Source organism: Vidua chalybeata, chromosome 5, assembly GCF_026979565.1.
Source record: "Vidua chalybeata isolate OUT-0048 chromosome 5, bVidCha1 merged haplotype, whole genome shotgun sequence".
Taxonomy (NCBI): domain Eukaryota; kingdom Metazoa; phylum Chordata; class Aves; order Passeriformes; family Viduidae; genus Vidua; species Vidua chalybeata.
Genome location: NC_071534.1, coordinates 52427803 through 52450842, shown reverse-complemented (window position 1 = coordinate 52450842; position 23040 = coordinate 52427803). Strand labels below are relative to the sequence as shown.

The following is a 23040-nucleotide window of genomic DNA, read 5'->3' as shown; positions in this document are numbered from 1 at the left end:
TCTAATTTGGAGTGGGTAAGCATCATTTAGTAATCTTTTGCTAATTTTAGGCCTTAGATTCATAATTTTCATGAGGTGAGAAATGAAGGACTAAGTTTGAAGAGTAGAAAAAATGACAGGAGCTGGAATACTTCAACAATGCTAGATCTAACTATCTTTGTATACAATGCATAATAGTCTGGGAAGCTGACATATTTTATCACACTCTCTATGTTTTAGTAGAGATCTTTCAGATTTAAGTTGTATGTATTTTTTTTTCTTCAGGCTGATAATATGCCTACATTTCTACTATCTCGCCTAAGTGTCACCAGCTTGGACTTGGCTTGTTGGACTTGACCTGTTATAGTTATTCTCTTTGGTCTATTTAATGCTTTAGTCTTTTGCCTTACCAGGTGCCATTTCTATGTGAAATAGCTGTATGTGTCTTGTTTTCTTAGCACTGTAGGATAACCCTAAAGAAAAAATACTACAGGCTTCTTTAAATGCTCTACGTGCTTATTTTTTCCTATTGGGCAATTGTATTGCAACAACCAAATACTGTAGTAAGAACTCTTTCCTAATGTTAGATGTTAGTTTTTATTGTAAATCATTGCACCTTCTCTGTAAACTGTAATGTGTGTAATCCTTGAGGGTTTTTTTAATCTCAGTCTTGTCTTCATAGTGAAATTTGGGAGCATATATCATAAACTTCCATTACAAATGAAGTAGCACTAAAAGATAAAATGATGTAATTATTCATGGTCTAAAATCATGGTCTAATTCCGCTTTCATGGGATGATGTGAGCTAAGAGATGAACAGAAAGCCTTCCATAAGTGTAATATTTATTTTATTACAGGAACGAAACAACTTAAACATATCTTGTTAAGAGATGTGGACACCATTTTTGAGTGTAAATTGTGCCGGAGTCTCTTCAGAGGATTACCAAATTTAATTACTCATAAAAAGTTTTATTGTCCTCCAAGTCTTCAGATGGATGATAGTAAGTCTTATTAATTTAAATGTTTAATAAAGCTATGTGAAGTTGAAAAATTTATCTTTCATTACCATTTACACAAACATACCTGAAACAAAATGCAAAAAACCGAAGTGGACCTAAATTTCTGTAGTATCGTATGTAGATCACTTTTATGTTATTGAAGGAGCTACAGCAATGACTTTATGTGAATTAACAACCAAGAGCCATGCCAATATCATAATCAGATAGCTAGTTTATACATCTAGCCTTTTAATTAAGTGTCACTCTTAACACATCTTATTCCTTCTTACCCTTTTTCTTTCCCATCTGTCCTTTACTGTGAGAGATACCAAAAGCATGTCAAAGGACTGGGAAGCTAATCTCACAGAAGACAGTGGGTCTGACAGGGTGATTCAGTTCTAGGCCACCATAGCTCTGATGGACTTCTGCTGCTCCTGTGAAGAGACCTGGGTCAAGATCCTTAATATTCTTTTGTACCGAGAGAATAGAGTGCTTGTGTCATGAATGCAGTCTTTTGGTTTTAGTCAGTATGAAACACAGACTAAAAGTTTACCCTTTTATTTAACGATCTGTGCTTGAAGGAGAAGGATCTGTCTCTTTTCCCCTGCTTCACTTCACTGTATGCTGCTTTAACATATCCTATGTGATCATGCCTAGCCGAACATCTCTGTTGTGGAAAATAAGCTTTATTTATTAAAAGAAGTTACTTAAATGATGAGGAAAAAAGCTAAGAACAATATTTTTTATGGAAAGAGAAATTTACTACAGTTTCATTCCAGTGATAACGTTTTGTTAATCTGAGTAAAATTGATTAATTTGGAAATGTGTCAACATTCAAAAATGTTTGTAAAGCTTATTATCTTGATCTTTTCACTAGATCAATATAGGTGCAATGAGGAATTTTCTTTCCTGAGTAATGCCTTCCTGCTCAATATTTCAAAATTTAGGAACAAACAGAGATATACTTTGATGTTTCTTTTTGCACATGGTGTCAGCTGAAAGGAGAAGGTGAAAAGGCTGGTACTGTCACCTTCCTTAAATGAGCTTGCTTGGCCAGTTAAGAGAGTCACAGAGCTTCTCTGTGAGAAGCTTCAGAGTTTCAAAGCAAAGTTACAAGTGCATGTGACTTCAGATGTAATAGTTTCAAAGCAAAGTAAGATTACCCTGAGGAAAGACTTAATGTCCAGCTCCTGGTATTCTAGCCTTCATTTAACTTTCTGATTAACTTTCATATGTTAATATGAAATAACATGCAAGTAACATACAAATAAGATAACTTCCACTGTTCACTATGAGAGGTGCAAATAAAAGGAATAATACTACACACTCTGAATAATACTGTATAAATACTTGTGCTTTATATAAAATTGAGTATAGTTATTGAACTAAGTGAGAGATTTTCCAATAAATAAAAGATAGTGAACAGGAGACAGGAATAAAAGTTCAGCACACCATTGTGAAAAATCCATGCACTCAATATAATCATGAAGTAGTCTTAAAAGGTCTATAAAATAGGAAAGACTTTTTACTCTTGGTAAAAGCTATATAGATAGGCTCATTTGAAACTGACTGTAAAAGCTGTTAAAAATTCAGTGTTAAAAATGGGTTTGGAGCAACAAAACAGCCTATTTTTTGTACTAACACTTTCCATATATTGCCGGGTGTGGAAGGACACAAAACTATGACTGTGGGTGTTTAATTAGCTGTTACCAAGACCCACATCTTTAAAATTACCCACAAAAATTTGAACTGTGTCATCTCAGTGCCTCACCTTTTTGCTGTAGGATCCCAGCTTCCTAGTTTTGCCATTGCAGATGCTTTGAGTGTCACACTGGGAACTAGAGCACTGAACTTATTTGGCATTTAAAAACAGACTATTACTGAGACCTGTAAAATATTATCTACTTATATCTACCTCATGCAATGCTCAGGTTACACAGCTGTTTCATTCTTTGGTAAGGATTGTTCAGAATTCACAGAGAAGAGCTTATTTCCAGAATTAGGTTCCTTTATTGAGAGTGCCTGTATCCCACAGTAGGAAAATCGGTTTTTAATGATACTTCAGGCTTGGTTGCACACCTGCAGAACAAGCTCAGTCGAATGATGTTATTCTTGCAATTGATACAGTTTTTTAAACACCAGCTTAATTCCAGTCATACAAATTTTTAGTTCAGGTGGCTTTCACATTAGCATGTCAGGAGAGTTATTTCCGATGCTGGCTTTTATTAAAAAGGCAACTTGCAATGATTACGCAAAGCCTTTGAGTGTTCAGAGAGTACAAAAGAGGATTTGTGGAAATTTGTAGTGGTTAAAAGCTACTTTGAAATTTAAATAATTGGAAATTACCGAATCATTAAAGAATACCTTTTCCTCTTTTCATAGACCTCCCAGATACAAAAGACAAGCAGAGTCAAGCCATAAATGACCTTCTTGAAGCAATCTATCCAAGGGTAGATAAGCAAGAATATATCATTACATTGGAGCCTATAGAAACTAATCAAAATGCTGTATTTCAATATGTGTCAAGGATGGATAGCCCAGATGAGAACACAGAAAGTAGCCATATCCCCGATCACGCTCCAGTACAGATCCAGGAACCCAGCACTGAGCAACCCAAGACTGTTTCAGCTCCAGCCCCAATCCCAGCTGGGGATACCGTAGAATTACCTCCTGCTGATCCTGTTACAAACAAGGTGATATCTACTCCTGAAGAACAGCCACCTGCAGTAAATCCTGACTTGGACTCTCTGGATAATTCTGATTATGGCCACCAGTTGATTTGTTGCCTCTGTAGGAAGGAATTTCATTCAAGACGCAGTGTACGCCGGCACATTCGAAAAGTACACAAAAAAAAGATGGAAGAACTAAAGAAGTATATAGAAACAAAAAAGAAACCAAACCAGTGCTCTGCAAAAGGACGAAATAAGAACGTTCTCGTCACATTAGGTAGAAGTTGTCCTGTGTGTTATAAATCATTTGCCACAAAAGCCAATGTAAGGAGGCATTTTGATGAAGTTCATAGAGGATTAAGAAGGGATTCCATTACTCCTGATATAGCTACAAAGCCTGGGCAACCTTTGTTCTTGGATACAGTTTCTGCTAAAAAATCTTTTAAGACCAGAAAACAAAAGTCGTCTTCAAAGGCTGAATACAATTTAAGTGCATGCAAATGCCTTCTGTGCAAGAGAAAATATAGTTCACAGATAATGCTGAAAAGGCATATGCAAATTGTTCACAAGATAACTCTTTCTGGAAAGAACTCTAAAAGAGAGAAAGGACCCAACAATACTACCAATGGCACAGAAATGAAAGTTGAACTAGCAGCTTCTGTAGAACCTTCACCCCCTTCCATTGCGCTTTCTCCACAGAATGAATTAAAGGGAACAAATCATTCAAATGAGAAAAAGAACACATCGTCAGCACAGAAAAATAAGGTTAAACAAGACCCTGAAAACCCTAAATCAACCACTAAATCAACCACTAAATCAACCTGCAAATCAACCACTAAATCAGCCCCTAAATCAACTAATACAGCTGCTGCAGGTGGCCAGCAAAAAACCAGGAAGCCAAAACTTTCAGCTGGCTTTGACTTCAAGCAGCTTTACTGTAAACTCTGTAAGCGCCAATTTACGTCTAAACAGAATTTAACAAAACACATTGAATTACACACAGATGGAAATAATATTTATGTTAAATACTACAGGTGTCCACTCTGCTCTTACGAAACACGTCGCAAACGTGATGTGATCAGACACATAACTGTGGTTCATAAAAAGTCACCACGCTACCTTGGGAAAATAACGGCAAGTTTAGAAATAAGAGCAATAAAGAAGCCAATTGATCTTGTTCTAAATAAGGTGACAAAAAGAGGCTCTCAGAAGGACGAAACGAAACAGATTGGTTCAAAACAGGATGTCACCTCTAATTCTCCCAGTAAAAAGTATGAAAGAGCTGATGTTGGCATTGAAGTAAAAGTAACAAAAAACTTCTCTCTGCACCGATGCAGTAAATGTGGGAAAGCATTTGCCAGAAAAGCTTTTCTAGAACATCATAAGAAAACCCACAAAGCAAACATATCTCATTCACCTGAAGAAAGTAAAACCAAAGGCAGAAGTACAAGATCTAAAGCTGTTGTCTGGTGAGGAAAAAGAAAAATTGTTTTGGTTTTTTTTTGTTAAAAAAAAAACCAACAATACTACTGCATTTCTTTTGCTGTTGTTGATTTATTGCTGAAAACATATTTTCCCATAGATTTTATGGTTTAGTGTCTTAAATACAAAATTAGATGTCAAATTTGTTTCTTTTTTTTTTTAGCATTTTGGAAAAGAGTTAAAATCTAAATTTGTCATTGTAGAAAGATGGAATGTAGATTAAACTGTACTAAGTCAACTCTTTAAACTGTCCTAAGGCATCTGTTCTAATAAGGCTAATATAAGTAAATTTTTAAAATAGTAATTTTTAAGAAGTAATAATTTTGTTTGGTTTGAATAACTTAACTCATTTAATTAACTTTGCTGTGACTGCTTGAAGAAGTACTAAAAGTACTAAAGTAAAAGTTGATAACAGAAAAAATCTCTATGAATTTACTGGAATTAGCATTTGTGAATTTAAATTTTTATTTTAATGTGTATTGCCAACACACTGTCAACAAAAGTGCATAGAACAGGTTTTTTTAATGTAATTTGATTGCTTAATTGCTTTGATTCAAAATCATTATGGGTTAGGTGTCTGCAAATACCTTTGAAGTCATCAAATTTATAATTCTATTATTTTAATGCTTATTTATATAAGCCCAGGTTTGGAGACTTGTGGTCATTTAGTTTTCTAAATTGTTCAAATCTTATCAAAGTGTTTGCTTTAAGCCTTGATATGCATTGAAGCCTGCCCTAGAATTTTCTAAACTTTTGCTTATGTGGTGCTCTTGCAATTTTTTACACTTGGAGGGGTTGTATTTGTAGCTACTTGGTTTTCCATAGGCCTTGCCATGGCCTATTTTTAGAGAACCTTTTAAAAAGAAAATATTTGTGTGCAGTCACTTTGTATTTCAAACTGACCAACTGATGGCTGAAGGTTGGGGATTGTACAAAAATATGATGAAGAGAGACTGTAGTGACAATTTTAGGAGTTTTTAACATCCTTATTCAGAATCATCTTTCTAGCATATTTGGTAAAAAGAAAGCAAAGTATATGTGCCTTGTTCTATGTTTCAACTCTGAAAAGCTATTTTCTGGGAGGTGATTTGATTTGAGTTCAGCTTTCACAGTGAATAACCACCTAGTTATATTAAATTGTGATGTGGTGCTTTCGTGACTTTATAATAAATTCTGACCAAATTAGGCAGAACTTCAGAAATGAATTGAGTTGAACCCTGAATTATGCTGAATTCTAGAGGGGGAGTGACTTCTGCATTTTGAATAAGAATTAAAAATTTAACCTTATAAATTAATTATGTTGTGTAGTTTAAAACAGAATTATATGGGTAAACTCAAAGTATTAATTTATTCCCATTTCTCTTCAGATAGGTTCAAGTGATGTTCGGAAAGTTTGAAGTTCATTTGAATGAAAAAGACTTTAGTTTGTTGGTGGAACTGCTAATTCTTGATAATGGTACTATAAGGAGGAAATACTTTCATAAGTTGTTTTTTTTTTTTCTTACTATATTAATAATCATTCTGACTGCCTGTAGGACAGTACCACTTCCCAAAACACTGAAGTAGTTGAAGTGAAATGCACATGCTTCTAAATGAGCAGTTATCTCTATGTAGTTGTAGTTTGACCCAGTATAGAACAAACTTCCTGAAATTGAAAAAGAGTATACCAGAGACAAGTTAATGAGCAGCAGCTTTGGAAGAAGGTGGATTTTCCTCATTTAGGAAATCTTCAGAAAACTCATCGTGCATACTGGTCCTCCCTGGCAGTGCTAATTGATGGACACCTCAAACTTTGATGTGATATCCTACTTTGGTAAATGTTGTATTATATATTGTTTTAAATTTATTACAAATGAATGTATAAGAGCAAACAATGTAGTGTTTATTGGCTGAATTCTACTAATTTTTAGTATTTGCCATAAATTCAGTTTGTTCATGTTGACTAATTTCCCAGTTCAAGGACATTCTGAATTTCACTGTGCTGAAGTTGCTTCAAAGACCTCCATTTTGTTTCCATATGTGGTTGATAAGAAAACTTTGTAAACATGTAGAAAGTTTACAAGAATATCCACATTCCTCTATTCTTTAATTTTTAAAAAAAATTATACACAAGCACTTTAATGATAGTTGCAGTTTATTTTTTCAGTTTATTTTTGAAAGATCAACACACTAATGTTAATATGAAGGTAGTGAATATTTGCTGATGTATTATAGACAATCTGTGCACAACCACTTATAATGATAGCTTATCTCATTAAATATTAATAAAAAGGGAGGATAGTTTGGGAGAAACTCAAAATATATTTTCTCTCAAAATCATAAATGACCACTATGGGTAACACTTGACTTTGTGTAATTGGAAAATGTTTAGATACCTTTTTTATAACCTTTTAATCAAGATTGTAGTAAAACAGTTGCATGCCTACCATTATGAAGTTCTTGGCAGGTTTCATGCAATCATGGATTTTGTTTCGGTTTTTTTTTTTGTTGTTGTTGTTTGTTGTTTGGGGTTTTTTGTTTGGTTTTTTTGTTTATTTTTTACCTTTTAGAAAATATTTTGTTTAGTGATTTGTGTCAAATTGCTACAATTTGAAAGGTATTGTACATCAGAAGAAATACCGTGTTTTTTATATCGGTTCACTCCCTTACTTAGGGAGGTGCCTCGTGTTCATATATACTTTTTTTGTATAAAATATATCTAAATGTTGATCACAAGATCAGGAGTAATAATGCTTTTATGGATAGAGAACTATTTGGCCCTGTTAGTGCATTGCACTAAAAATACTGTGAATGGGAACTAAGATTGTAGCTTTGCTCAAAATGTTCTATGTTGAATGTACATGCTTTTGTTTGGATAAATGTACTGTATTTGATGGAAAATAAAGCAGACTGGAAATGATTTTTAAGTGGGCATAAACAAAAAGATGTTGTGTTTGTAAACTTGGGATATTTGTCACTCCACAGTTGGAAATTACATTGTTTGCATTTTGTAAAATTTTATTTGTTGATCATTGAAGCTAGTTCTTTGTAATATTCTGTTGTAATAAATGTTTTTGTTTTTTTTTTTTTTAATTAAAAATTTGGCACTTGTGGAGTGAGCACTTCACACTGGTGGTCAACCCTTGCTGTATTTTTGGCAAACACTGTTCATATTGGCCTTTTGTTCCTTGTAAAGGAATCTCTTCCTTAACTGCGGAACTCTTGTTGTTAGCCTATCTTCTTCAGTATTTTGTTCTAAAAGGGTATGATGAGGTTTTTTTTAACAAGAAAATAGGATTACCTAGTTTTCCATTGGAAATAACATTGATGGCTGCATGGTTGGATATAAAAAGGAACAGCCATAACCATTGTTTATTGTTTTATAAAAGAAGGCATTAGGCTATTAATCTAAGTGCATTTTAAGTCATGTTCCTGAGTGCCTGCAGATTAAGACTGGGAAATTAAAATGCAAGCATAGGGATAGAATAACTGTTCATTTCTCAATTTATCCTTGTAGTTACTGCTGTCTGTTCTGGGTAAGTGTGTTATCTGCATCTTGAATTATGTGAAGATGAAGTTACTCCTATATCAAAGGTATGCTTTCTGCTCACCAGCACACTGGATATTTGGATATTAAGATGCAGTCTTGCATAATTTATGGGGCACATTGGTTTGGGCCTCTTTGGTGGGCCTTCAGAATTAATGTTGAGTCTTGTTAAAAGAGATTTTTATTTAGTGTGAATGTGAGATAATTTACAGAAGACTTTTGGGATTACCTAAACATTTTGTATGCAAGTCTGTCTTCTTTTTTTTTTTTTTTTTATTGTTAAGTGATACATGTCTTCTAATGCTAAGGCTTGAAGGACTAGCTTTCAGAGACAAGAACTCTCATTTACCAACAAGGGAATCTCACTGATATGGTGGCATCAGGCTTGCTAAATGTCTAATATGCTGGCATGTGTCAGAATCATCTTTTCTTTAATTGTCTCTCATCTGAGGTTGATGGTCTTTCTTTTTTTTTTTTTCTGGTTTTTTTTTTTTGGTCTTTATTTTTAGTGATTTCTCGTTTTATGTTTTTTCTATCTGAAATGTTACATTTCTGTCTAAAATGTATGAAATGTTAGGCTTGAAGTCCTTATAGTGCTTGGTTTCCTCAGTTTTGTAGGAGAATAAAGAAATCTAGCTTAGATAGTTGATGGTCATTACCACCATTTGTTTTTGATTGGATTCTCTTGGGATGGACTTAAATCTACTGTGTGAAGGATTTGTGTAATTGCTCAGGTGCTTGAAGTACTTAGAAAATGAGGTCAGTTTTGAGTGGTGGCTGAAAGAACTGTGGGTAGGTATTTTGCATAATTCCCTTTTGCTGAATAGTGAAATACAGCAGTTGGTTAACCAAAGGTAGAGCAGTGTGTTGTTTGGAGAAGAACGGGGCCTCGATGGTTTAGTCATGGAGAAGCTGTAGTGTTTGTACTAATGAGGAGACTTGCAAGAGGGACTGCTGGCTGGGTATAAAGGTTCTCTGCTCATCTTGAAAAGAACAAATGAGGGGAAGCTTTAGTTCCCTTTTTTAAGTAGCTTGCTTTATAGTATCCATCAGTTACAGTCTTAAAGTAAAAATTTCATAGACACAAGGTGCAATGTAATTTGAAAAGCTGGTTTGGGTTCATTCATCCCTTTGGGTATTATCAAGATACTGGTAATCTTAATAGAAATGTTGTATATTTGAAATAATGTCTCAAACTAAGAAACAGTATTATTGACTTCGGAAGATTTATTGGGAAATGAAGATCACCTGAGCCTTTTATAGCATGTGGACCAAATACATTTTTCTGCAAAACAGATGAAACTATGTATTGTTTCACTGCATTGCCAGGAACAGTACTGCCATGGTTGTTTCAAAGTTGGATGGGTGAGGAGAATGTGCTTTTTCATCTTGCTCTAATATTACTCTTCAGAAGTAGATTTTATGGTGGTCTTGACTCAGTTATAGATAGGACTGAGGTACTCTGTGTCAATAATCCATGGCATCTGATAATACTGATACATTTTTTGTTTTGATGCCATTTCAATGTAAGGCAACTTGAATGTACCTGGTCTGTGTTCTCAGCACAAGCCTTTCCAGTGCTAGCTGGTTCAGCTCTCTTGGCTGAGCTGGATTTGCTCTTTCACATTACTTATATGCTTTGAGCCTGAGAGTCAGCTCTTTTATTGGGGCAAAACAGTCTGCTTTGATGATCTTCCACAGCTGTTGATGTTATCTGAAAGGGCTGAGTGGGCCTGGTGGCAGAGCAGAGACTAAAAAGTGCAGTCTGGTCTTTGAAGCAGATCTTATGTGTATATGGGCTTACATTTTTTTCACTCTGTTGCTCAGATGTTTTCTTCTCCAGGATGTTGTGGTTTTACAGTTCTCAGCTTGTGACTTTCTGCAGCAAACAAAGGGATTTTTTGAAGTTACTGTCTTGTGGCATGGTGGGGTAAATCTTAGACTGAAATGGATGTGTAAATTGTAATCAGCTTCCTTCACAACATACATGTAAATTTCAACTGCTACTCTCTCTTTGAAGAAACAACTACCTAAGAATGAACAAGCCTAAGATAGATGCATCATCCTTTAAGTGTGTAAAGCTGCATTTTCTATCAAAAATACATTAATGATATTGACAGATAAGGAGATCAATAATTTGTCTCAGGTATAAAAGTGGTAATGGCTTTCCTAATTCAGTGAGACATTTCTCTGCATGGTGTCAAACTGGTAGTACATTAGGTGGTGGCTGGATTTACAAAGATTAGGGTTGGGGGTCTGTGCTGTTTCAGAGTACTTGTCCCCATTAGTATAAGCAAGGAAAATAAGGTGTGTGACTTTGTTGACCTCCTCAGAACTGAACAGATTGTGACTCTGGTCTCTTTTATTAAATCTCTGTACATAAATATTGCCATTTGCTTCCTCAAGGATCACTTGCATATATGAACAAATTAGGCGTTGTAAAAATGGTGTTTGACACTGAAGAGATTGAAGGGACTATTTTCTGAAGTGTCAGTAATGTCCTGAAGCTCGGGCTGGAGTAATTTCAGTTTGTACAGGTCATTGTTTTTGCAGTATTAACAACATGCAAACACCTCATAAATTGTACTTCATTTGGCATTTGCTATTCTGAGTCACTGTTTAATTATCATTATTTCATGATTTTAACTCCAGAATTTGCTTGTCTGCTTTTCAAGGTGATACCGGAGATAATTCCACTTTGAAGAGTTATTTTCAGCAAGCTGTCTTTCAGTTTAGTTACCTTATATGGGTGCAGTGGTAGGGTGTTTTGCTTTCCTTGTTTTCTCTCTGTAAATGTTAAGACAAGTAACTGATCACAGCAGTGCAGAGTCAGGTACTCGGTTGTGTTTTGACTGTGACTTTCAGAAAGAAATTTCGTCTTGGAGAAAGGTACTGAGAAGTGTGGAGGATGCCTTTGAAACTGAGTGCCTGCACAGCTGTGGACTGACCCACAATGATTGGAAATGGCCAGCAAACTATTACCATTCTTGGCTTCAAAACAAGACTGGTAACAGACTAAGATACTTCTGTGTCTTGAAAAGCAGAAAAGTTTTTGTATCTTAGAGCTAATTTTCTCACCTTAGTAGATTGTTTGCCTACACCAGAATAACACAGGGCAATATAATCCAAAAGTAGTAGAAATCCTAATACATTTTTAAACATTTTTTGAGGGGTAAGGCTTAATATGCGAATAAGGTTCTGTTAAAGAAAGAAAGGATAAAACTATGTCACTTTGATAGCTACATTAGCACAGCTACAAGACAATTATCATATTCTTTCATAAAAAGTCTCTTCCCTTGTGGAAGGTGCTTGCTTTCATTTTTATGTTTCCCTTACTCACCTGTGTAGTTCCCAGTTCAATTTTTGGTATTTTACTGTTTGGCTGTGGTTGAATTATCCTGAATTATCTGTGTGCTTATCATGTTAGCTTCTTTAAACCCCTAATTTTTGAAGTAGATATTTTTATTTGTTTCTGTCTTGAAAGCTACTTTAAAAACACTTGGCATTTGGTAGTGTTGGGTCAGTGGTTTTGTTTTTTTTTTTTTTTTCTAGAGGGTGAGGTGATCCCAACACCACTGATTTGGACATTCAGATTTTGGTTATGGAGTCTATTAGAGGGTGATTTTTAAAAAGACAAGAAAAGATCCAAGCAGGAACAATGTGGACCCTCTTATATTTATGCCTTTAAAAATAGATTAGAGAAACAACTGGCAGAAGGAATATTTCTTTCCCTGCACTAGGCACCTGATAAATGGCCTAGTCCTGTTCTATTTTCTCACTATTTCTGTGTGCCTGAATTAGAAGTGAAGTGTTTATTTTTCTCTTGTGTTTTTTTTTTTTTTTTTTCTTCTTCGTTTTAATTTGTAGTTTGGTGCTCTTGGATTGTTTTCTCCTTAGTTATTAAACTGTTGATTGGAGAGGTTGAAAGTAACATGTAACTAAATTCAAATCATTACCAAATCCTGGTTTCTCTGCTCTGAAGGGGCTTGCTGCTTTTGGAGCTACACTTTCTAACTTTGGACCAAAAATCATTGAATCAATAAATAAAATTAATAAGAGTAACAAGGTAACTATAGCATGACTCATGAAAGCACTTGAGGCTGATGCTTTTGTTTTGAACTGCCTTACACTAGGTGCATGTGAGAGGAACAGGGTAATTCCTACAGCATTCACTGCCTTAAAAAACAATTCTTGTTTTTGCCTTGGTGAAAGGCTTTGGGCAAATGTTTTGTGTGTGGACAGGAGAGGCAGTAGGGCTATAGTTACTAGGCTGTGACTGTACACTGCCATAATGCCACACCCTCTTTCCTGGACCAGGGTAACTTTGGATGAGGAGTCAGAAGACCCTGAGCCTGGAAGAAATCTCATTTTTGGAGTGGTGAAAGCAAGCAGAGGAGCAGAAAGAAAATCTTTCTGTGGGAGCAGCTCAGGGTTGGTGAGGAATAAAGTTTTACAGTTTTGCACTGGCTTTTGAGGAAAGGAGCCTGAGTATCAGTGGGGAGTCAGTGCCAAGGAAGCCCAACAATGCCTGGAGCACACCTTGGTCCTTTTCTGGGATGGAAGGGGTGAGATTATGTCACCCTGCGCCGCCTGAGCTGCCGCTGCTCTGACTTTCGGAGAATGGAATGCAAATCAGTGATTTCAGCTTGTATCGTAGCTGTTTTCAGAAAAGGCCTTTCGGATGTTCCCTCGGCTGTGTCCGCCGGCCGAGCGAGGCTCGCTGCGCAGGGCCGGCGGCGCGGGGCTGCCGGCAGGTGGCAGCAGGCAGCCCGGCAGCGGGCAAGGGCCGGCCGCGGCAAACCCGCGGGCAGCGCGGCACGGGCTCGCTCTGCTAGCGCATCCTCCGACAAACACGTGCGTGTTCAAAAAGCGAAGGCAGGTTACTGTGGAAAGGTTGGCCTTGGGCCTTTCACACAGGAATGAGTCATTAATATCTGTAAGCAGTTCATAGGCTGTGACATTTGAAATTATTGAATGATGTTTGTAAGGATGAAGACTTAAGGTTTGCTTGATTGCACTTGCTCTTTGTCCCCAAGGCTGTGGAATAGCTGGGGACATTGCTAGAGGGGTTAGGTGTCACCTGCCAAGGTGCTCTCTCAAAATTAGAAGCACAACCTATGCAGCTCAATAGCACTTAAACTCATTTTTTGTTATTTAGTCCCTTGCTGAGTATCGAGAGGATTTGTATTTTTCTTTCACCTCCTCTAAGCTTCATTTAACTTATCTTTATATTTAAAAAATTAAATGCTGAACACAAGATTACCTCCACCTTTTAAAATGCAGAAACTTTGTCTTGGGAATGGTGGAAGACATACCGTAAATAGAAATTTCTGCACTGTTATGTTATTCAGCATCTATTAACATGTTGTTTTCAGACCTCAAATACACTTCTATTCCCAGACTTACTGTTTGGAAAGGAGAAACATGGGTCATGTCTACAGATAGATACCATCTCTTTTATACTTTTGGTATAGACAACCATCTAATTTCAAGTTAACACAGCTTCTGCCAAAAGAAAGAGAATGGTATTAATTGAAAAGGAATTAGTATTTTTTCCAAATGAGCATTTGTGTGGTTTTGGTGTGTTATTTTGTCTTGAGGTGGTTGTTGTTACTGTTGCGTGTTTGTTTTTTCTTCTTCAAAATGGAAAATGTCTCAGTATTTCATATTCTGAGCAGTGACTGCAGGGAATACAATACTATGTTGGTATCTATAATGGGGCATATACAGGTCAGTATACAGTATAGTGACTGTTCTGTGTTTTGAGTGATGGCTAAAACCAGTCATGCCACATCAGAGCCCCTCTTTTTCACAGCTTCTAATTCTTCTTGTAAAGAAATGTGTATGTATACTAACTAAAACATCTGCAGTGACCTTGATTATTCTGGTCATAGATAGTCAAATCAGACCTCTTCAGGACATACATGATTTAATGTGTAGGTGCCCATCTGTTGTCTGTGGACCCATTTACATGTGCAAGCATTCTGTAGCCCTTTGTGTCAGATTTATTGGATTCACACAGTGCACAGTTTCATGTTTAAGTGAAATGATGAATTTGCTGCAAATGAGGTCTCTGCAGTGGTTATATCTGCAGTTCTGAACATTCAGAAGTCTTGAATGCCTAAATTGCACACCAAAATTTAGCATTGCATGGTTACTGTGAGAGTGCATTGAGTCAGTGAGGAGGCTGCCTAGCTCACTGGTGTCATGATTGCTCCGGGTCCAGCTTCTCCTGTGCTGCTTCCTGGGGTGTTCCTGCTGTACCCCAGCTCTTCTCTACCTGCAGCTAATGCAATATCTTAGCCAGCTTCCTTGACACAGTGACCTTATCTGAGAAAAAGAAAAGATGTGTTATTTGCTATTCCCAGGAGTGCCTTTCCTCTTTTGGCCATTTGTTTACCTCTGCTTGCATACAGCCCCTTTCAAGCAGGTCGTATCTATTGCTCATTATAAGCTTGGAGGTGTGCAAGTAGCTCAAGCTTCAACTCCTTAAAGAGTATGCTCCAGGCTCTGAAGAATTCTAGATGGAGGATCATTGAATCCTCATATCCATCCCTGCTTTGTCCCTGTACAGCTGTTGCAATTACAGCATACACCAGACATCTGACAGCATAGGAGGGTGTTTGAGTTGCATCAATGATAGATTAATTTATTGTTTTCTTACTGCAGTTAATGTATTCTTAAGGTGAGTGAAATGCTACCATCATGAAATTTCAGTCCTTTCTGTTCACTTGGGATTTACAGATCTTTCTGTTTTGGCTGAAAACAGAAGTAGAGTACACTATCTATCTTATAGATAAGTGATTCCTTGCAATTTTTTACAAAGACAACACTATCCCATTAAATTCTGTTTTGTCTGAAGAGAAAAGAGAGTTTATATGAGACTAGGCTCTTCTTTTAGGGCTATTGTTGTGATTCTGGTGATATCAGTTGTAATATCAGTGATGGCTAGATAGAATTAGGGAGAAGCTGTTCATCCAACATGCAAACTATTTTTGTCTGCAGCAGAGATGAACTAACAGGATGCTGCACCTGCCAGATTGACTGTCATGTTTTCATTGCCAGCTGATCCACTAGATGAGTCACTATCCTTATGGAACTCTTAGGTTTTGATGACCCCTGAGAAGCTCTGTGTTGTCAGCTTTCCCTCTGGTCACTGAGAGCATGTGAGCCATGGTGAGGTGCACAGCAGCACCTGGTTTTGGTTGGTCTGTCATGGAGCTACAAGCAGATGAATCCATCCAAGGTGTTGTAGGAGCTATACAACTTGTGGTGCGGTTCACATTTGCATCTTTCCGTCAAAATGGACTTTCAAGTAGATCTAATATGTAATGTAATGTCAGTGCTCATGACAGGACCTTTGACAACTCCAGCAGTACATGTCGAAGGACCCTGGGACCCCCTGAGACTTACTGACCTTCTAATGGGTTCCTACCTCCCTTTTTGACCCTTCCTGATCCTGCATTAACTGCTGCAAGGGAAGACTTCAGATACATGCCAACTTTGGTGTGGACAGAACTAAGCCAGTTAAGATGTATTGCAATTTGCCATAGGGTAAAAGGCCTGGTTGTATGAATAAATTGAGGCTTCCACCTCCATCAAGTTGTGCTGGAATATAGCTTGTTAGATACACTCAGTCAGAACTGTGTGACTTTTATGGCTTTTAAATAATGTTCCAGTGCTAGAAATCTGTATGAGGAGATCAAATGTTACTAACCCAGAGTTACCCTAAGATAGGAGAGTCAAAGAGGATGATGATTTTGGCAGAGTTGTCCTGTAGTATTTTTTCAGAAAGATGTCAAGCAGTTATTTCCTATGACACAGCACTTCCTGTAAAGACTGATAGAGGGATAAATACTTGGCTGAGAGATGTCAAGAATAAAGTTAGTGCCTTTTACATATGCCGTTTGCTATCATGATAATAATGTAAGGGTTTCAGTTCAACTTAGATTTAAACCTTTTCTTGATTTTTGCTTAGTATTCACTTTTGTCTTTAAAGATGTGTTATTCGGATTTATGACAGTGGAAAGGACCATTATGGTCAGGTCATCTGACCTGAACAGAATCCATAGACTTTTGCCTAAGCTTGTGCCTACATTACAGTTATCCCCTCTGGCTGACTTCCAACAGGTTACTGAAAAAGATCTCCAGTTGTGATTTTAATATTAATCTTCTGTTGCTCATTCTCTCCTTCTCCCCCCCACCCCACTTTTGTTATATCCTCTGTTACCTGTCTCCTGCTCCTTTTGGCAATTTCTATCATGCTTCATGCAGATGGAGCCCCTTTAATCTTTAGTTAATTGCTTTCCTGTTTTTCTAATAAAGTCTGAAGACTCCTTTTTCAGTAAGGAAAAAGGATTTTGTGTTAATTAGCCTCTGTGCATATGGTTAGAGAGAAAAGACTAATGTTTTTTTTGTGGTGGGACAGTAGGAGTCTAATCTGTGCTGTAAGTCAAGGATTCATGAAGCTGTTATATACCATAATTAATTTCAACTTTTATTTTTCATAGCAGGAGCTATGCTTTCATTATAACCTGAGAAATGAGACTAGTTTTTTAAAATAGTGACCCAGCTTTAGAAGAAACTGTTTTTTTGATTTCTGATCCAATTATCTGTTTGATACCTAGTGGCCCTGCCTGCTGAAATAATAAAAAATTAAATACTTTAAAATATCACTTTTCTCCATGATAGCTACTACACATGGAGTCTGAAATGCTGCCTCTTGAACATATTTAAAGTTGACTGAGCTATGATGCTTAGGAAGTATCTTGCCCAGCTGTCTCCCCATTTTATGTTTCAGTGACAAGCACATAAGAGTATCAGGACTCCCAAAAGATGCTTCTAAATTCCCTGTCTAGTCAGCAAAAGTGGGTGGCTTTGACAGCATTTAGAGAAATTGTCTTTGTCCTAAGTTTGGGCATTTAAGTCATCCACTAAGCACAGTCTGGCACCTTTCCAGACAGGCAACACAGCGACGTGGAGTCGGGGCATAATTTTACCAAATGAAAATAGATGTTTAATTGGACAACAAGACTACTTTGTGTAATGCACAGGAGTGGTGATTGGACTTTATGTTATTCTTTATATGTTAGGCAAATAAGAGGCTTATGTTTTCCTTGAAATAATTGTTCAGAGTCTCAGAAAAAAAATCCAAGTTTTTGATGTCATCTTTTGCCATAAGTGAGAGCCCGTAAGTATTTCACAGGCAGGCTGGGTTTTTTGAAGTGTGCAATAGTTGCTTATAAATGCTAGATCCTTATTTTGTCACTTAATTTACATAACCACCATATGGCAACAGTCCATCTACCACATACTGGCTGTAACTAATTTTAACATTATTATTCATCTTTTTTCCAGCAACAGAAGGAAAGAACTTCTGCCGTTTGGAATTGTATACATTACCTAATGTGTAGTAAAATGGTGTGTTCTTCCTTAGATAAAATGCAGTCTCATCATTGTAGAGCTGAAAACTGGAAAACAGAACACACTGAACTGTAAAACAGGGCTAATTCCTGAATTGTTTCTGAGTATTTAGTGACACTTTGTTTTGATTAAGGTTTAAGGTTTCTCTGCTTACCCACTGGTAATGTAATGGAGACAATGTATTGAGTAAAGTGGTGCAACTTGGGAATAGTTGTCTGAAGAGGTGGTTGATAATGGAGAAAAATGACTGAAAGCAAGAGATACTGAGCTGAATATTCAGTCTACCTCTTGGAAAGAGCAGAAGAGAGCTGGCCAAGGTCTAGATTAGCTGACAGATCTATAAGATGTAGTTTCTTAGCCAAATCATTACGCCTTGAAAGGTAGCTATTAATCATCCATAAAGGCTTTTGTGTCCTCTCTAGAGCATTGCTCAGGGAAAGCAGAGATGGCCCGGGCACGTGCACAGGGTACCGGAGAGGGGAGGACAGCCTGCGTGCTGTTCTGGGGAAGGTGAGAAACAGGAACACAGCAAGATATTTAATCTGTGAACGAGGCCAGCTGGTCATGATGAAGGGATTACTTTTAAGGATGCAGGATGTTAACTCTTTTTCTGATGGTATTTAGGCAAGCTGAGAATAATGGGGGAGCAAGGAAGATGTGGAGTCTGTCTATAAGGCAAGTTGACTTTTTCAAGGAAGGTTTGTCTGGCCTTTTCTTCAGGCAGTTCATTCTTACATTTCATTATTCTTGCCAACAGAAAATTCTCTTGGCTTGAGGTGGAAACTTTACTGTTAAAATCTAAGCCTGTTACTTTTTTCCTTCTCCTGGATGAATGTAGGAAATTAACTGTTCAATCTCTCCCTGCAGCAGTGTTGTATGTGCTTGAGGGCTATTAGCATGTCATGTTTAGGTCTTAAGTTTGTTTGGACTCAAAAACTCACTGCTCAGTGTTTCCTCCAGGCTCATGTTTCCTGGAACTGTTCTTGCAACTCTCCTATGCATTCCTTTCTGTTGGCCCACTTGAATTTTTACTTATTTATTTTTGTATTGTGAGAACAAGGCAGTAGCATAGCTGTGCCTTGCAGAACAGAGGGCTTTTACAGATTTTGCATTCTGTATTCTGGCTCATGCATAATTCTGTAGGTACCTTAAGAAACCTATTATAGCTTGATGTTGACTTCTGTTCAGCTTCTCTTTTATATCATTTGAGGTCCTTTCCTACACGACTGATTTCTAATTGGCTGTCTTCTGTTCTGTATTTGTGTGGTTCATTTGCTCTTACAATATATTCAACTTGTCCCTGTTGGGGTGTGTTCTGTTTTCTTTTTCCCAGACATTACTTCCTTCTTTTGTCCACAGTCCTTTGCAATAGGTTCATTTCTTTCTAGGTTCTTGCCATCTGTAAATTTAATATGCGCTCTCTGAATCATGGAGTAAATCCTGGAGTGTATTGCAGCCAGGACAGACCCCTGGTGAACCCCACATGATACATCCTTCTGTTCTGATGCTTACTCGTGTATGGCAATGCTCTGGGAGAAAATTTTAAACATAGATTCCCAATTTGAGAATTTTTTGGCCACATGATTGTAATTTTTACTTTCTCCTGGATTTATGTATTACATTACTGACATTCTCTCTACCTAATTTTGAGAAATACATGTACAGTAAGGACATCTAAAAGAGTGCAGAAGTTAAAAGCTGTGTCTTGCTATTGCATACTGTTCAGGTCTCTTTGCAAAGAAAATATTGGCTGATACACTGGAAGAAGAGGAAAGAAAGACTGTGATGCTATACTCCCTCCCAACTATAGTGCATTTTTTGAGGTACAGTTTGTCTCAGCCGTAGCAGGTCCTGCAAACTTAAATAAAGACAAGCTTTGTGATTAAAAAAAAAGGCAGTTGTGACTCTTTTTTTGGTATAAAAGAATTCTTTTTAAGTTAAAATCGGAGTGGTACCAACAACTGTGTTTACCTTACAGCATTGGCCCATTCTAACTTTTGTTTTTCATGGGGAGATCAGATGCATTAGAAACTACTTTTTAAGAAACACTTTTCATTTCCAGTGCTGAGGGTTAAGGAGGAGTTTAGCATTTATGCCATCTTCTTTTTTTGTTCTTTTTTTAATACATTTTTTCAAAGAAGACTACTTTTGATGTGTCATGTACATTTTTTCCCATTTATAATTGCAGTGGAACATTTTTCTCCTAATTTTGTCACTTGTCTTGGGTGTTCTCACATCGTCTCATGCAAGAGCTGCCTCATTGCTCTGGAATTCAGTATCACAAGAACTTGATTGACTCAGTTTAAGATGACCGAGTTGCCTGGATGATGGGAAGGAAAGACCTTCTTGTGTAGTTCTGTTACTGTTTTTTTCTTTTGCTACCAGCAATGTCATGATTCCCAGCTTTCCTTTATCCTTCATTTCACTTTAGACTGCTCTTTGCTTTTCCTTTTCATTCTCTTTTGTTTGTTCTCTTTTGCACCTGTCTTCCCTGCAGGAAGACATTTGGTGTGTGGGGAGGTGAGGAGGCCTGTTTCCAGTCAAAATATCTTGTATTTTTCCACTCCTTTCCTTCTTTCACACTTCCTGCTCCACTTCTGACAGCAATGAAGCTTTCTAGTGTGAAAGCCTCCCTCCTTGCTCTCATGGTGGGGACAGCACTATGGGCAGTCATCTTTCCATCCCTAATTGGATTCTGCATCAGGCAGTCTTTTTTTAATATTATGTTGTATTCTAACTCAAGTTAGACTAAAGTTGATTTTTTTTTTTTATTTCAAACAAAGCAAACTTTATTTGAATAAAAACTAGAAAACTAAGTTTTTAAATTGAGAAAGCTTAGAACTCTTGAAAAAGGCAAACAGGAAGTTAAAAAATCCCAACAATTCCTAGTCTTTCGGGTGAGTCCTTTAGCCGATTCAGTAACTTCCTGAGTTACAGCAAACTCTATCCAGGCTCCTCATGTCTGGGAAGTTCTTTTTATTCTTCTCTGAGCTGGCAGGCTCCTTGGTGCTCTTTGGCATGTTCTCTTTCCATGCAATGATTTAATTTCTTCATCTGTTGCCTTAAGCATCCCATAATTACAATAAGCAACTCTCCAAAGATATTCTTCTCTCTTATGTTCTGGCTGATACTGTGTTTGCAAAAGAAAGTAACAAGACCTTAGAAGCAGTAAATAGAAAAGAATCTGTCCCATAGCATTTGAGCAAGAGTACAGTTCCAGTTGTTTGGCTAGAAGGAAACTCCTGGTAAAATAAGATAAATGTGAAGCAGGATTCTGAATATCATTACTCATCTGGGATTTTGAAAGAGGAGCATCACAGTTAAATCAGAGTATAATTTTATTTAAAATTATATGATGTCATATAATGGTGACTATGATGTAATATTTATTTATGCCAGTGCCCACACTTAGCTGACTATTCTCCATATATTCAGGAAAAGACAGTCCCTGGCCTGAGAAATTGCAGTCTAAGGCTGGAGAGAGGTGAATATACACAGATTAGCTATATTTGTTTAATTCCTAAAAAATCAGGAAGATTTGATTGCTTCATTTGATTTGATAATGATTGCTTGTCTGCTACTAATGGAAAAAATTTACTTATGATTGATCTATATGATCTAAGAAGAGGTTTTTATCTAGACTAAGAAAGATTTCCTATACTGTAATACAGTTTCACAATTTGATCTGTATTTACTAATAGGTCTGCTTTCCTGAAACATGAGTTATGCAAAGATTAGCAATGTGCAAAAATGTATCTCTTAATCTGAAGCTCTAAGGTAAAACCATTATTGCTATGGATTTAAGAGGAACAATTTATCAGGCAGGTGTGATATTTTAAAAAGCTAATGTTGCAGTTACACTTGCAGAAAGACTGACTGGCAGGGAAGAAAAGTAAGGTGCTGGTGATCTGTGTGGGAAGGGGTCTTTCTTGTGATGTCAAGTGTTCAGTGTGTTGGAGCAGGGTGTGTGTTGATTCTCTTTCCTTTTTAGTTCTCTGTACTTCAGGTTTTAGCTTGTCCTCTGCTCCACCAGAGACATTACTTATTGGAATCCTGGATGCTGAGAATTTTAAACTTTCTGTGCTTAAAGGCACAGACCCAAAAGAGAACACTGCATTTGACCTGGGGTTGTAGAACGAGCTTTTAAAATTTATTAGTAACACTAAGATTATGAGTGTGTAGTTGGTTAAAAGTCTGTAATATCACAAAGTAAAAAACTTAAGAGTTTGAAATTTTAGAATATAGAAATAAATAAGAAGCAAGATAGAAGTTTTAGGGCAGAAGCAAGTTATTCTTCTTTCCCTTCTTCTTCCTTCTTCTTCATGGGTTTGGGTGATGTTTTGTGATTAAACAAAAAAGTTCACATTGTGGACTTTGGAAGATCAATTATTGAGTTAAATAAGAAAATAATCTAAGTGTCCTTTCTTAATTAGATCTTAGTTTTAAAAGACCTTGTAACAAAAGTCAGTTAGCCATTTTGTGCCTCGCTAATGAAAAAGCTACCACTCACAGTAGTGAGACTGTAACATAGATAAAAAAATACTAAAAACCTAAGTCGGAACATAAAATACCATCTCAAGTGCCTTCAATCCCAACCTCGAGAAATTAATAATTACTGAATAGTGAACTGAAATAATTTCTCCCATTGGGTCCTGCTCAGACAAGTTTCCCTATAATCTGATTTATTACAATTAAAAAAATCTACTAGTCTTTTTTTTTCTTTTTAGAACTTGCATGGAAAGGTTAGGTGCTTTGCCTGTAGTATGGCAGGTGGTATGGCTGTGCTTGTTGCACAGTTATCTCCTTCTATGGACATCATCTCTTGTCTTCAGTGAGTGCCTCACACTGTCAACCACGGCCCTTTTCCTCCCTATCAGACCCTCTAGTAAGTGATGCTTATTCTTGCAAACATATATTGGTTACAGAAGGCAGCTGCCTGACCACAGCAGTGACTTGAGTGCTG

At 36.9% G+C, this 23040-nt stretch overlaps 1 protein-coding gene across 7 annotated transcripts in view; it reads left to right on the top strand.

Annotated features, from left to right (window-relative positions):
• The window catches only part of ZNF800 (zinc finger protein 800), a 52940-nt gene that overhangs the window by 5606 nt on the left and 24294 nt on the right, over positions 1 to 23040 (top strand). For 6 of the 7 annotated variants that reach the window (XM_053942649.1, XM_053942645.1, XM_053942644.1 and 3 more), the window contains exons 4-5: positions 837 to 980; positions 3360 to 5115. In XM_053942649.1, coding sequence (XP_053798624.1) covers positions 837 to 980; positions 3360 to 5115 — 1900 coding nt within the window. Of the gene's footprint in view, positions 1 to 836; positions 981 to 3359; positions 5116 to 6495; positions 8235 to 23040 lie in introns of those variants that run through there. The other variant, XM_053942648.1, reaches the window with a different exon arrangement.